The following is a 14944-nucleotide window of genomic DNA, read 5'->3' as shown; positions in this document are numbered from 1 at the left end:
AACAACTCTACAATCAATCAGAGGATAAAATCCAGCAACCAAAGTGCAGGAGAAGTAGCACATCGGAGCAATACCTTCTTGATACACTAATGATGTTCATCAAATGGATCTGAACTCTGCGGCACCCGAGGGTCAAAGTAAGACAGTAAAAGACAAAGAAGAATCTTCCAATGACTCCAATGTTGGATGAGTATCCCTGAGGAGAAGGGAGCGACAGGGAGTGAGGGACGGCAGGAAATGAACTCTGGAACCAGAGAGAGACACGAGGGACGGAGTTTTATTTCTACATACGGTTGTATCAAGGATGGAAGGGATGAGGGGTGGACTGCAGGGAGCGGATAGGGGTCTCCTGCGGCTGTAGAGGAAAGCTGACTCTCCTTCAGGCGCTGTCGGATTTTTCTACCGGACATATTTCGGGCTACCAACGAGGACACAGGTGTGGAAACAGATTGGTGTTGCTAAATGAGGCGCTGCAGGGCTCATGAGACGAGCAAGGCTGATTTAACTGTTGGGTAACTTTGACTGAACCCATCCCACCCCATGCCTTGAGGGTGGAGTGAGAGGGAAATTGTGTTCATTAGTAAAAACAAGGATTGCTTGAGATGATGTCATCGATGCCAGGCAACCCTTCTTTTATAGAAAGTGTTGAAAACGCCGCCACATCTGTAGTTGCGCAATGACAACCGGTGGCGATGTTCCAGCACGGTATCCGTTACAAGACGTTGTTTTTAACAAGCCTTAAACCGGACCCCCCCCCCCCCCATCGTATGTCCACTTGTTCAGCCTGTTGTGCTGCTTGTTTTTTGTTCTAAAGGCATGTTTGTTCAAAATTCCAGATATATTTCCCAACGTTCTTCGAAACGTACGAGCAGTGCGTGAGCTAAACACTAGTCATTGAAGAAGCTTCCACCGCGTGTTCTCTATTGTCCCCTAATCCTGAAGATTATTACCGCTAAATCTGTCCGTCATTTAGGGATTGATTGACATCGGCAGGGTCACAAACCCGTTACTGTCGCGGTGCAGAGATCCAACTTTTGCTCCTCTGTCTCCTGTTGTGTTAACTCAAAACGGGACTTCTTGTTGGTGGTGGACAGACTGAAATATCAACACCCAGTTACCCCCCCTCCCCTCCATTCATTTGCCTAGCAACACATTGCTGTGACAGCTTATATCACCAGTGTTATCTGTTACCGTGCTCGCAGAAGCTATCTGTATGTGGGTAATCGAGAAATGCTAAAAAAGGTCTCAATCTGGGTGCATACATGTGTGTGACAGGCAGACAGACAGACGGACACATAGATAGATGGTTAAAACCTTGTCTTCTTGTACATTCTTCTTGCTAGAAGAAATGATTCTACAGCCACTGAGTTTCCACATTAATAACGTGACCACTCCACTTCCCACCCAATAGCCTCGGGCCTGCGCTGACTTGCCGCCCTGGCTGGTTCCCTGAAACCTGAAAAGTTACTCGTCTCCATATTTCTAAATGGAAGAACTCAAGTGTAGGGGACAGCCCATTGACCTCCTGACCTTCAAACACTTGTACATTCTTTAATAAAGGATGTGGAAATGAGCAGTATTTGCATTTGGACGTGTGCAGTGAATTAAAGACAATAAAAAAACATCATTCTATAACTAATCAAAATAAATGAATAAGCACATATTGATGCTGAGCAATTTTTCAATGAGGCTCAGGTGCTGACGGGAACGGCAGCCTGCTGCCCCCTGCTGTGTTGTCTGCTGACAGCTACCCAGCATCGCTTTTCCCCCATCAACCAATCAATAAAGCTCTGTGGCGCGCCTGAGTGGTTTGCTGTGGGGTGATGGAGAAGGTTTATAGAACGGCTGTCACACGAGCGTCAAGGGATGCGGTGCAGTTGGGGTAAAACGTTGTCTTTGTCTATGTGCGTTCAGTAAACTATAATATATAAACTATGTTTCTGAAGAGTTTTAGACAACAAATAGACGCTGCAATGACAGACTGTGTATTCGAACCCGCTCACCATTGCCTTGTTTTGATCTTAGATTAATGACACTGGGGAGGGCTGAACATGCCTGATAGACCGACCACCAATCAATGCAAATGTGCATGCGACATTAAATCTGGATGTCGATGATCCTGTGCCTTTGGACCTGCGTTACCCACCACATATTAGACAAACAGTTGCCATTAGCGCCCTTGAAGTTCCAATATGGTACTGATATTAATCATCTTGTACATGGCCTTGCCTTGAAGTCCTCTAAACACATTTTTGACGCGGTTTCAAACTGAGATACATTTTTTTGTGTGTCCTTACTCCTCAAAGCTTGTGGTCAGGCAGCTGAAGCTTAAAATGCTAATGAATTGAGGCATCTTTCTGGACGTCAGTGTGGTTTAGGCTTGCAGGCTTTTCTCTCTAACGTGTGTGTGTGTGTGTTAGAAGAGGAAGCTCTACGCGCTCACCTTGGCTGCCTAACGGAGGAAGTGCAAAGCCTTCTATGATGTCATGTTGGCCTCATTATTGGAGCAAGGAAAAGACAGAGATGATGTGTTTTTTTATTTTTATTAGTCATGTCGGATGCCGTCTGTATCGGCTCGAGACAGGTATTTTTGTTGGAAAATGTACAACTGTATAATACGGGAGCTTTAATTGAAGGTGGGCCTGATGCTTCGGTGAGAACAAAAAGAACACTTGGGCTAATTTCAGGCGCATTTGGGTCTTGTTGATCGTAATAAAAATGTTTTAGAGGAACCACTAACCTGCTGTTTAATATTTGGAATGGAAATGCAGCCCCCTCCAGTGGTAATGAATGCTCTGATCATTTCCTTAACACACAAATTAACAATAAACAAAAAATACTACTCAAAAATCGAGTAACGTAACAGAAGGAATGACTAAATGTAGTAGTTAGTAGTACGAATGTTGTGTACTGGACTCCCCTTACTGCCCGCTCAGTCTGACCCACCTCTCACATCTAGGAGGTGCATTCTCTAATATCTGCTGCTGAGCCACGCCACCGAGCCAGAGGGGGGTTTAAGTGGCTTGTTGAACAGAAATCTCACCTCTACCTGTTGAAGGAGGAGAATCTCACTTACTGTATTTTTCCACCCACACTTCTCACACCGGTCTGAGATCTGGATCTGCTGACCCACTCTCTCCTCAGCGGCCTCCATGAGTGGTAGTTCTTCCAGATGTTTCATTTATCCACATTTATTCCACGCCTGAGTGACATCAAAATATATCTTTGCTTTGCTCCTTCTCATGTGGATGTTTTATTGCAGCTTTTAGCGTGTCGGATGTGCTGTGCATTTGCCAGCACATCCGACACCTATCAAAAACACTCAGTGAGATCTAACGTTTAGTGACCTGGGAGACATAGAATTATTGACGATAGAACAAGTTAAATAGTTTAATTCATATGTTTTTTCACCGATAAATTCAGTAGATAACAAACATTGTCAACATCAACCAGCATTTATTTGTATTTGCAACATGTAATTAATGTGGCCAGTTTAAACATGACATTTATTGCATGTTTATTGATTTCTTGCGCCAAGGAGGTTATGTTTTTGCTGAAATTTATCTGTCTGTCTGATAACAACATAACTCAAACGGTTACAGACAGATCTGGATCACATTTTCAGGAAATATTGGGAATGTTACCAGGAACAGATGATAACATGTTGGTGATGATCCAGAAGAGATCCTGGAGTATGGATCACTTTGAGATTTTCGCTAACATTGCAGTCAATGGAGCTTCAAAATGTGTTTCTCAATATCTCGGTTGATTACTGACCGATGTTTATGGAATTTGACATCGTAATGTAGGGGGGGGCCTCTATCTCACCACCGAATTTCATTCAGAGCGGATCCTGATATCAGATATTATCGAGATTCTTCTAAAAATGGGGGATTGCTTGCGTTTCGGCTTACTGTGCATTTAATATTAGAGAACACCACAACAAAGATATTTTGTTTTTGGACTTCTTGGAAAATAATATGCAAAAAATATTTCTAAACAAATATAAATTTTGCCACAAACTGAACAATTGTTAGATTTTCGAACTATGTGCTGTGTTTTGTTATGTCTTTGTTATGTGTTTTTTTTATCAGTATTTATTGTGCAGCGTCACGATCAACATGGAATACATTTATCCCTCCAAGATGACTTTTCCTGCATCAGTGTTGGGCAATCTTAAGCATTTGTGCCTTTCACTGTATGTCTACCCGAAGGGAAGGCAAAAAGTTCCACGTGATAGAAAGAAGAAATAATTGCCACAATGTGGAGACTCACAATTTAAGACATTTCTAATTGAAAACTTTTAAGTTAAGTTTTCCAACTCAATCAAATGTAAAAGTGAATTTACAGCAACCACACAGCAGTAGGGCACAGATCAATCTGTTTTTTCAGAGCATTAAAGACAGGCTGGTGATAATTATATTTTAAGGCGGCATTTCTTTCTTTCCTTTTTCAGATTCTGAAAAAGCGTGAGCGTTTTGATAACCTTGGCTTACTTTAAGATGTTGAAATTAATGGCGCCATAACACACTCATTAAGCCCATCACTCATCACTAATTCATAACAAATGCTGGATAAAACACAGGATCATCAGTCTGAGGTGCGATGTTATCAAAGTGAAGCCATTATTGATGCATGAGCAATGCACGCACGCACACACACACGCGCGCACACACTTTTTCCTCTGGCTGCTCTGCCTCCTTTTAATGTGCTCCTTGTCAGTTTTCACATGTCTTGTAATTGGGAACGTTTGTCATACTTCAGGGAAACGCTGCGGTACATCTATCACAGGCGCTGCACAGAAAAACATGTGCATAATGGTCCTTGATTGGACGTGCTCCTATTGTGTTTGGTGCTTTTAATTGGGAAGAAGAATCCACTTTGTGAAAGTGCATCGCTGTTCTCAGTAGCTGCAAAATATATCATTGCTCACTGCAAGGATGAATTGCCCAAAATTCTCTTGCTAATTCCACATTTTGAACCAAATATCTCTCCTTTTTTAAATCTAAGATGTTTGTGGCCTTTTTGGTTGCAACCTTATTCCATTTTTGACAGTTTCCCTGTTGCAGGGCCAAAAACCAATAACTAAAATGACAAATACCGGCCACTTCCACGGGGTCTGCTCTGTGACATCTGATCTTTGAGGTTTTAGGATCAGCATTTTAAAGTAAATCATTCTGCAGCAGCACGAACAGACTTGAACTGGCAGTGCCTCCTTTGAGAGAAATTAAACAGCAGGTAGTTTAATTTATTCAATATGGCATCACATTCTCCTGCCAAAGACTTGGCCACATCAGTAGGGAGGAATAAAAAATAAGAAGCCAATGGTGATGACGGGCTGAGCATCAAAAGCATGTGTGAGGCAGGAGAGCAGGAACAAACATACAACCCTCACAGCCGTGAGGCAGCAGTGTTATGTCACCGTCTTTGCTTAGCAACCAGATCACGTCATATGGAATGACGTGATCTGGTTGCTTTCATGGAATGTCAACGTCGAATTGAATGCAAAACTGGCAGCTTAAAAAACAATGAATGCCGAAATGGAACATCAAAGATAAAATCTAAACTCAAATTGTGCTTCCAGAATGTTGCACTGAGACATACGTGTGCTAAATAACATGGAACATACTCAGGCTGACAAACAAAGAGCATTAATGAAAGCAATAATAAATGTCAAAAATATGCATAAACTCTGACTGCGAACAGTTAATAAAATGCTTTTTTAGGTTTTTTTGAGGTAGATTAAGTAGTTTCTAAATTTAGGGGACAAGAGATGGAGGTCTACAATGTTGTGATTAAAAATTATCCAACATGGTTTTGTACAAGAGGAATACATGAATGTAGCACTAGCCCACAATGTGGACAAATACAGAAAGCAAGAGAGACATAGGGCGAGCGACCTGCAGAGAGAGGACGAGGTAATGATAAGAAGAAAAAGCAAGAGAGGGACAGGGAGATGGGGAATAAACAGATATATGTGGAGGGAGCTGCAGCAAGCGGATGAAAAAGAACGAAACGGAGGAAGAGGAGGAGAGCTTCAGCTGATCTCTCGTCAGAGAGGGTGTGTGTGTGTGTGTGTGTGTGTGTGTGTCCTTCCACTTGCATTTGCAAACACACGAAGCCTCCGAGCAGAGTCCCCGCTGCCCTTCTCCACATGTCACACTCTTCATCCTACAGAAGGAGAGGCTGATTTAGTGTCACGGTAGAATGAAGAACGGCAGGATGGGGAGTCGAGGACAAACACTCGCACAAGAGAAATGATTTGATGAGGAATCATGTTCACATCTCTGCCTGAGTGTTGTCGTGGTGAACAGAAAGCACAACAGCACATTTCCTTTTCATCTGCTTTTATTAGGGTCACATTAGATTGATTTTTTTTGTTTTATGATCATAGATGAACTTTATATGGGATCATAACTGTCATCCACAATCTGGGTGAACGACAGTTATCTTTTTCTTGGATTGTTTCTCGTGCTCGCTCTTTCCATCCTTCTGATGATCAGTTTTAGAGAAGTGAAACAACAGTGGTTAAACGCTTCTGTAAACCTTTCTGCACTCTGTCTAATATCAACATATTAAAGTCAACGGCTGTGCTCTTCTGAGAGACACTTTCAGTCCAGAGTTGTGCAGCATAATCTGTTTGTTTTTGAGCGTGTTTATAGATGTCAAACTGACGATCCTTTAAAAAAAATAAACTTGGCACCAATCATGTTTCATGAATTGTTCCCAAACTTCGAAGCTCCACACCGCTGTCGCTGAATGCTCCCTGACACATTTACGATGACAATGATGTGCATGAATGGACCAGAAAACAAACAACGACACTTTCAGTTAAATCTGGAATTACGCAGCAGGTCATGAAAACGTCAGTCTTTAGAACGTCTTGAAAGTCTTTTCAAACCTTTAAATCTGACTCTCAATGCGAGAGAAGAAAAAGCATTGTTTAGTTTCCAATGAACCAAACACTTTGGTATTTGAGTAGCCGTCATGTTTAAATGTCATGGAATGCTAGTTGTTGTTTTTTATATATAATTTACACTACTATACTGAGCAACACTGAAATATAAGCTGCAAACAATGCAAACAGCATGATTGTTTAATGTGCCTTCCCAAGGCAAAGGGATATGAAAGAAAACAGCCTCCCAAGGTTCAGGAGATTGCTGCACTTGAATAATTATGCACTGCCTCGAGTTATAATTGCTGTCAAAAGCTGCTCATGATACACAATTGGAAGAGGATGTAGTTAATACATTCATTGAGAGCAAATTGTGTGTGTGTGTGCTGAAGAGCATTTTCCGTTTTACCTTCTAGGATTTTGCATAATTGAATTGAGATGATTATTCAAATGTCATTCCCTGGGAGAATTTGAAATTACTTTATTAAGTCGACACAGTTTCTGTTTTCCATGATAACATAGTTGGTTAAAGTAACATGGCTGTAACGCCAAGTCTCAAGTTGCGTTTTGCAAATATTGCAAGACTAGTAATATCATTAATGCAGTATTATGATTCAACTAAATGAATATTCCTGGTTTTAAGGGGTAAGGAGATTTACAGAATATGTTTCACTGGTTTAAAGGGAGAATATGAGGATATTTTCATATAACTGCCAGTAAGTAAGTGAAAAAGGGAATTTACTGTAATTATATGTGATCTGTACAACTGAAAATAAATTATAAGCACGTCCTTCAATTTATCAATTCCAACCGTATGAAATCTTACTCACACTGGATCTGTGCAGCTTCATCAAGACAAACTGACCATCACTCACATTTATGTATATATATATAAAGAAATCAACTCTGCTGAATAGATGTATTGAATTCATCAACATTTCCGATCAGCATTTATATATATACTGTATATATATGTACACACACGCACACATATATATATATATATATATATATAAGGATCCATGTGGCCAAAGTGAATTGTTGTTAGTGCTCTATAGCTGAGCTTTCGAAGCAAGTTTGTTAGTAAGACTTCAATGAAATATACTTTATTTATTTGAATGCGTCTTTTGAATGTGTCATCGAGTCAACTTCAGTCATGGATTGGATTTTGTAAGCATGTATTTTAATTTATATCATAAGTGGGGCTTTTGTTCTATATTTACTGTAACAAAACAAAAACAAACCCTGACTTTATTAATTGTAGCTCCTGCATCTTTAACATAAACTGGATGCGCCTGAATCAGCTCATAATCGCTCGTTATCTCATGCAGGATATCATCATTAAAGCTAAAGCCAGCTGTTAGAAAGCCTCAGTAAATATGAGAACATGTTGGAAGTGGTGCAATTCAAGTGTTACTTAAAGCCTGTCAAATGAGATTCTGATGCAGCATGGTGTCCGCAAATGCATGTTTCGTTGCCATTCAGTTTCCTGATAAGAACTGTCACGCAGCCTACTCCCGAAGGCGTCTGATTCCAGGCATGTGTTAAAGTCGCCGTGCTCAAGACATTTTAAAGCTGTGGCGTTTGTAGGCACCGATATCGGGTCTGACGTGGAGCTCTGCATGCAGCGGTGATGTGTTCATTCCTCTGATGGGGGGGGGGGGGGGGGGGCTGTGAAAATGACATTCACACACTAACAATAGCCTGCTTCTCTTGGGTTTAGTCTCTCAGGCGGCATCTCATTTCCTCCCCGGCCCTCCTTGCACTGACTAATAACCTTCCCAGCTGACACACTTCTCTTGAATGGCCTGCCTGGTACATTCAGCATCCTTTCGTTTTGATATGAATTGATGTTGAGTTATCCTGCGATCGTGTATTTTTAGCACGGGTAGCTAAACAGGTTGAGAGTTGGTCCAGTAGGTCTGTTTGTCTGCCGGATATTTATAGGGCACCTTGAATTGGGGTCTTGCGGTATAGATGATGCAGTAGTCCATCCTGGCTGCTGGTGATTAATGCATAAATACACTAGCTTTATCACAAGTCCAGCAGCCTCAGGATTGGAGAATGTCAGTGCAATTAAAGGCGAGTGGCAGACCTAAAAAAAAAAAGGAAGGGAGGAACTGGCTATCTGCAGATTGCAGCCCGAGCTGGGGAGCATCATGGGCGTTTCTGTGAAGGTTCCCGCAGCGGTGTCTATTCTTCCCTTAATCACCTCCACTACTCATTAGGGACTTCTTTTGTTCCAGCCACAGTATTTTTTTCCTGCAGAGTGCCAGCAGATAAAATATGGCTAGCTCAGGCAGGAAAAGGTTTTGGGGAACCCTATTAAATGATGACAGAGAAAGGATGGAAAGTGAGGAGGGGAAAAGGAGAGGCGATGCTGGAGTCTTGGATGCACTTGGATGAGGAAGAGAATGAGACTTGAGGGCGAGAGGAGGTGACATGAGTAAGAGATGCAGAGAGAGAGAGAACTGTCTGACCATGAAGGCAAGTAATTCCTCACGATCTTCCCTTTAGGACAGTTGGAACACTCAAGCAGAAGAGCATTACAGTATGGGAAGTTTTATATAGTAATCATTCCGTGTACAGCTCTTTGCGCTGCATCCGTTGCAATCTACAAGTTGAGCTTAAGTGAAGTAACTGGATCTGAGTAGGAGGTTTTATTCAATCATTCTGCTTCTATAGTGCGAGTATAGGAAGGTATCATTGCCTTCCATTCAATGTCAAACGATGCCATTATGCCTCGTTCATTTGTCCAAATGAGAGTAACAGAGCAGACGGGAGTGTGAACACCCAATAGGACTGCAGGTAATGAGTGAGGTCTACGACGTTGTTAGACTTCCAGGAACAGAAGATTCTTATTCACTCACTACTGAGAAACATTTCAATCACCACTGCTTCGAAAATGATTTCTAGGAGCGCAACGCGTGTAAATTTAGCATATCCCGTATACAGATTGGGCTAAATAAAGCAAACAAATGCGACTTATTTCATTATCAAATATCATTATGTTTGAAATAAACAAATAAACTATTTTTAATGTCACATTTTTGATTTGTTTGTCCAACTCAAAAGACTTAAAAGTTGGAGAGCAGTATACATTCAGGAGCTGCACTAAATCATAATGGGTGTTCTTCTTTTGCAAACAAAGTTCTTGCACTGACACAAGGATTTGGATAATGGCATCATTCAAAGGGCACACAGCGTGCAGCAGTTTTAGTTTCTGTGTCAACTTATCACAGCCTGGTGCTCGGCTGGTAAAACCTCATATATCAAAGATGGAGTTTGATGCTGAGGACAATGAAATCATAAAATGATACATAGTCTCATTAAGAAAACATCTCTGCCACAGTGCACTTCATTGATCTCTCCTTTAAACTGCATAGTTAAATAGTTTTACAAACAAGCCTTTCTTTGCATGGAAGTATTTTCAAGAACACAAAGAACAAATGTAACTGCAGTGTGAGGAAGCAGGACGGACACTGACCTCTGATGTCATCAACTGGATTTTCAACAAAAATATTCTTATGCAAATCTATTTTACTTCTGTCTTTCTTTTTTAATTACAAGATCTAATGAATGCATCATTTTCCTTTTGCAGGAATATATCTTCCAATTTTGAGCCGGGGGGTAAAATAATAATTATAGTAAAGTAAGATTATTTTTTTCGTCACGTTATCTTCCTGTCAGCAAATGAAGAAAGGACTGAGAACAACTGAAGCAGAGAGACAATAATATTGATCTAACATCTCAATAGATTATAGATTCCTGCTTAGCTGTAACACGTAGCAAACGCAGGGAGCTTGAGCAGTGAGAGACGTTATGGTCGGATTGTTTCTGCAGCCCTTCGATGTCGTCAGACCCTGAATTCTAATTCAGTATTTTTCTCCAACCCGCTGCTCGTCAGGCTGCTGTGTCACTTTCCCTGAGACAAAGATTTTAAGATCAATATGAAGCACTTAAACATTGCCAGACACAAATGTTCAGTGTGATGAAAAGGATATTGATTTGGAGGCGTGGACAGTGACCCAGAGCACGTTCCAGAATACAATCGCCAGCTTGATAGCTCAATGTGGCGTGAAAAATACTATTTTCATTGGTATGCATTTACACACACGCACATACACACACACACAACACACACACACAACACACATCGCTGCACTTATCACAATTGTTAGCTGAAGCAAACCTGACTTCTTGTCCCCACTGGCATCACATTGATCTACCAGGGAACAGAATCCATTAGAAAATGGTTTTAAAAGCTCCAAGATGCAAGATTTCTTTGGAAAACAAAGAAAATCAGACCTCAGTGAATCTGAAAACACACACACACACACACACACACAATCTCTCCATAATTGTAACTCAATGAATTTATTATATTTATCTGAATTATAAACAAATATAATTAATTATGACTGTGTTGGCTTTTCAATCAGCCATTTCTCCTGGGCAACGGCTGCTTCCAGAAAACCTTTTTTAATTTCATTTCAATTTCATGTCACATTGCTATATTCATTCGTTCATCTTCTTGACCGCTTTGTCCGTTACCGGGTTGCAGGTCATGCTGGAACATATCCCAACAGTCTATGGGGGCAGGGGGCGTGGTTACACCCTGGACAAACCGCCAGTTCATCGCAGGGCCACACACAGACAGACACTGTTGGCAAGTTTGGAGAAATTATACATTTCCACACTGGCTGGAAATGTCTTTGGCGTAGCGTTAAAAGCGGCCTTTATGTGTGCTTACCAACCGCTATGGGTGGGGTCAGGCAGCCTGGTCATTATTCCTAGCCCTACAAAGTCCAGCACAGCAAGCATGATGACTAATCTTCCCATAATGACAGATGCCTCGACCTCAAGCTCTTCACCCAGACACGTCTGTGCTAAATTTGAGCAAATAATTCAGGAAGTAAAAGCATCTTGTTAGGCGGGTGGGGAACTGAGGAGGCCAGAGATGAGCAGAGGTTGAAGGAGGATGTGGACGAGATGTAGCTGGAATGAGAAATTAAGAAAGAAATATTTTGGAAATTTTACTGTGGAATAAAGTTTGCAATATGTAAGATGGAAAAAAAACAACTTCTATTAAAGCTGGTGCGATGCATTCAATATGCTTCCACTGCTCGCCACCAGTGAGGCTTTGCAAAGCTGTATTAGAAATCACTGAACCTCACCAGAAATCAAATCAGATTTTGCTCGTAAAAATGCTAACATTTAAATGCAGCCATCGCTCAATGCTGATACTCTGTTTTCGCGTCTGTGTGTGTTGGCGCCCACGTGCTCCCACTACAGCTGTGTGTTCACACTCCCCTCGAGACAGTAGCTGTTTTGATGAATGGAAAGCAGCTGTGGGCTTAGAGTATATAGTGAGGAGTAAAAGTTCACTATGTGTGTGTTGATGGATCAGTGTGCAGCATTAATCATGTTGGGTCCCAAATTTCTTCAGGCATTGTGTGAGTAAAACCTGCACTGATGATGGCTGAACATTCGCTCATTCCGTTTTGGTGTCAAACTGGCTTTTGCTCTCCATTATGAATGTCAGAAATACATTTTACAGCCCGACTAATTCAATTATTCATACTCCCACCAACATTATCCTCTCACAACAACGAATCACAATCAATGTGTGGGATACAAAATTCAAATCCAGATCAAATAATTGTCTCTGGTTTAGAGAGTTGGACATTTAACTGTAAACTCAAACTTTAAACTCAACCAATCAATTGTGTATTGTTTATTTTTTATCTTTCCCACAGATCCCTCGTCTCAGCCGAGGCAGAAGCCGCCGGCCACTGACCTCTGCTACAAGACTGAAGTCAGCAGCCTGATGGGCTTCAACTCTCCGGATGCTTCCCTAGACAAAGGTAAGGTATTCTATTATATTCTATGTAAGGCCTGATGACGACTTCTGCACAGAAGCTTTGTTAACTAAAAAGATTTGTTCCTACTTTGTCTCCATGGAAGGATGTTGTGGCGAGACAAACACATTAGGGTTGCACCATATTTTCTGTGATTCTATAATAAAATAATCATTTTGTGTACTTTAGAGGTCTGCATCGCAATAACTTCTGGTTTTCATTTCTTATTCTGAGAGCATGTGGAGAGGCATTTTGGAAAAACAACCAATGACCTCTGAGAAATGGGCCTAGGTGTCACCCATTAAGAATATATTTTAACTGTGCCCTTTATTTATTTAGGTGGAAAATATATTTTTTTAATGCATATAGACATTCCTCATTGTTTAGTCTGGGTGAATAAGAACCCGCAAGGTAATTAAAATGTCTTTCTCGACATTGTGCGTCCCACAATGGGACTATTTTGTGTGAAAGCCATGGAGCGTTAATGCAAAAACAATCTATTGTTGTACATCGCTCTGATGTAGATGAAGTAGCTGCACGAAGACAGCGTTTCACAATGAGCTGACACAAGAGGCGAGTGTTCTTTCAATCTATAGTGTACCGGTTATCCTAACAATGGGCCAGGGTTATAATAGTTTTGGATTTTTAATTCTAGTTTAGTTTTAGTTAGTTTTGAATTTGTTTTCTCTAATTCAGTTAGTTTTAGTTAGTTTTTAGAGTGGATTTGTTAGTTTTTATTAGTTTTAGTTTTGTTTTTATTAGTTTAATTTCGTTTTTATTAGTTTTAGTTTTTTATACTTTCAGTTATTTGTCAGATGCAGGATTAAAATATAATAAAATAATACAAATCAACAAAAGATAACATATAAAACATTTATTCAGTAATTTTAAACAACCAACCGTAACAGTCCGCAGCATAGCTGCTAACGTGCTACAATCTCAGACCTAATACTTCATTTGCCGCTGATGATTTGCTCTCAGCGTGGACGAGCTTTCTGGCTCTTGATATCAGCGAGTCAGTATTTGGGTACTTCAGGCAGCGTTCAGGGTGAGCTGGAGGGTGAGAGCCAGACATGGATCCTCTGGAACTTGTTGGTTTCTCCATCTGGCAGGTCAAGCTCTGAGCAAAAAGAAAAAACAAATGTAAAACACACAAAGAATAGTACAGTTTAATAATTATTCATGAATTACGACTGTCTGTAATAACCCTTGTTTTTACAGCAGGGATAATAACGTTACTCGTTTCATGATGTTTAATTTCTTACACTGTTAGCACCCTAAACTAGTTTCCCCAGGATAACACATTTAATGTTGTATATTTATAATGAAGCCCAATATTAGATCTGAAATCATGACATGACAATAACGATGATGTCGGTGTGACAATTATACATTTCAGGTTTTAGCGGATGGAGGCTCCAACATTTGTGATTGGCATTTTAGGTTTTGGATCAGAATGAGTAAAACAAATAATTTATTTCATCTCCTTTTGGGACTTTATGGGGTTTTAATATCAATTAAAGTTTACAACACTGATTATTGTTACATTTTATATCAGCATAAAAGGTCAACAAGACGAATGTATTTGGGACTAGAACCACTCACCAACGTGTTCAGTGTCCTCGTCGTCTGTCTCTAATCCAATCCACGGTTCATCCAGACCATCTCCAGGGCCTCCTGGCTGGGGGGGGCTCCATCGGGGGGGCTCCATCAGGGGGCTCCATCAGGGGGCTCCTCACTTTGGGCTTGGCCTCTGTCTCCAAGCAGCTCATCTTCTTCTCATGTCTCATTAATGCAGCGAGCCGTGCCCCCCCAGTGTGTGTGTGGGGGGGGGCTCCAGTCGGTGCAGGTTAAAAGCAGCCCGTTATTGTTGTCTCCTTCGCGGTGCTAACTGCTAGCCGGGGGGCTGCTTCTGTTACGGGGGGGGGGCTAATCGCAGTTAGCTTTCTTGTTTCCCTCCGTCGTAATAAACACATCCCACATGGGGCTGGAGCGCTCGGCGCTTCCTGCCGGCTTCCGTCGGAAGTGACGTCACCAACCCGATTCTCAACGATTAGTGAGGGGAACAGCCGGACGGAGCCGCCAGCACGCGTAACTCCTCGAGCAAAATAAATCAATTTCAAAATCGATTAAAACGAAAACGAAGAGATTAGTGTCTTTAATTTTTATTAGTTTTAGTTAGTTTTGT

The 14944-nt window shown here is 41.2% G+C and overlaps 1 protein-coding gene across 1 annotated transcript in view; it reads left to right on the top strand.

Annotated features, from left to right (window-relative positions):
- Window positions 1-14944, top strand: part of kazna (kazrin, periplakin interacting protein a) — a 73354-nt gene that overhangs the window by 26395 nt on the left and 32015 nt on the right. Inside the window, exon 4 of the mRNA XM_068747127.1 lies at window positions 12655-12762. Coding sequence (XP_068603228.1) covers window positions 12655-12762 — 108 coding nt within the window. The remainder of the gene's footprint in view (window positions 1-12654; window positions 12763-14944) is intronic.

The sequence above is a fragment of the Brachionichthys hirsutus genome, chromosome 2 (genome assembly GCF_040956055.1).
Source record: "Brachionichthys hirsutus isolate HB-005 chromosome 2, CSIRO-AGI_Bhir_v1, whole genome shotgun sequence".
NCBI classification, from domain to species: domain Eukaryota; kingdom Metazoa; phylum Chordata; class Actinopteri; order Lophiiformes; family Brachionichthyidae; genus Brachionichthys; species Brachionichthys hirsutus.
The sequence above is the reverse complement of the archived record's forward strand: the minus strand, read 5'-3'. Positions and strand labels throughout refer to the sequence as shown.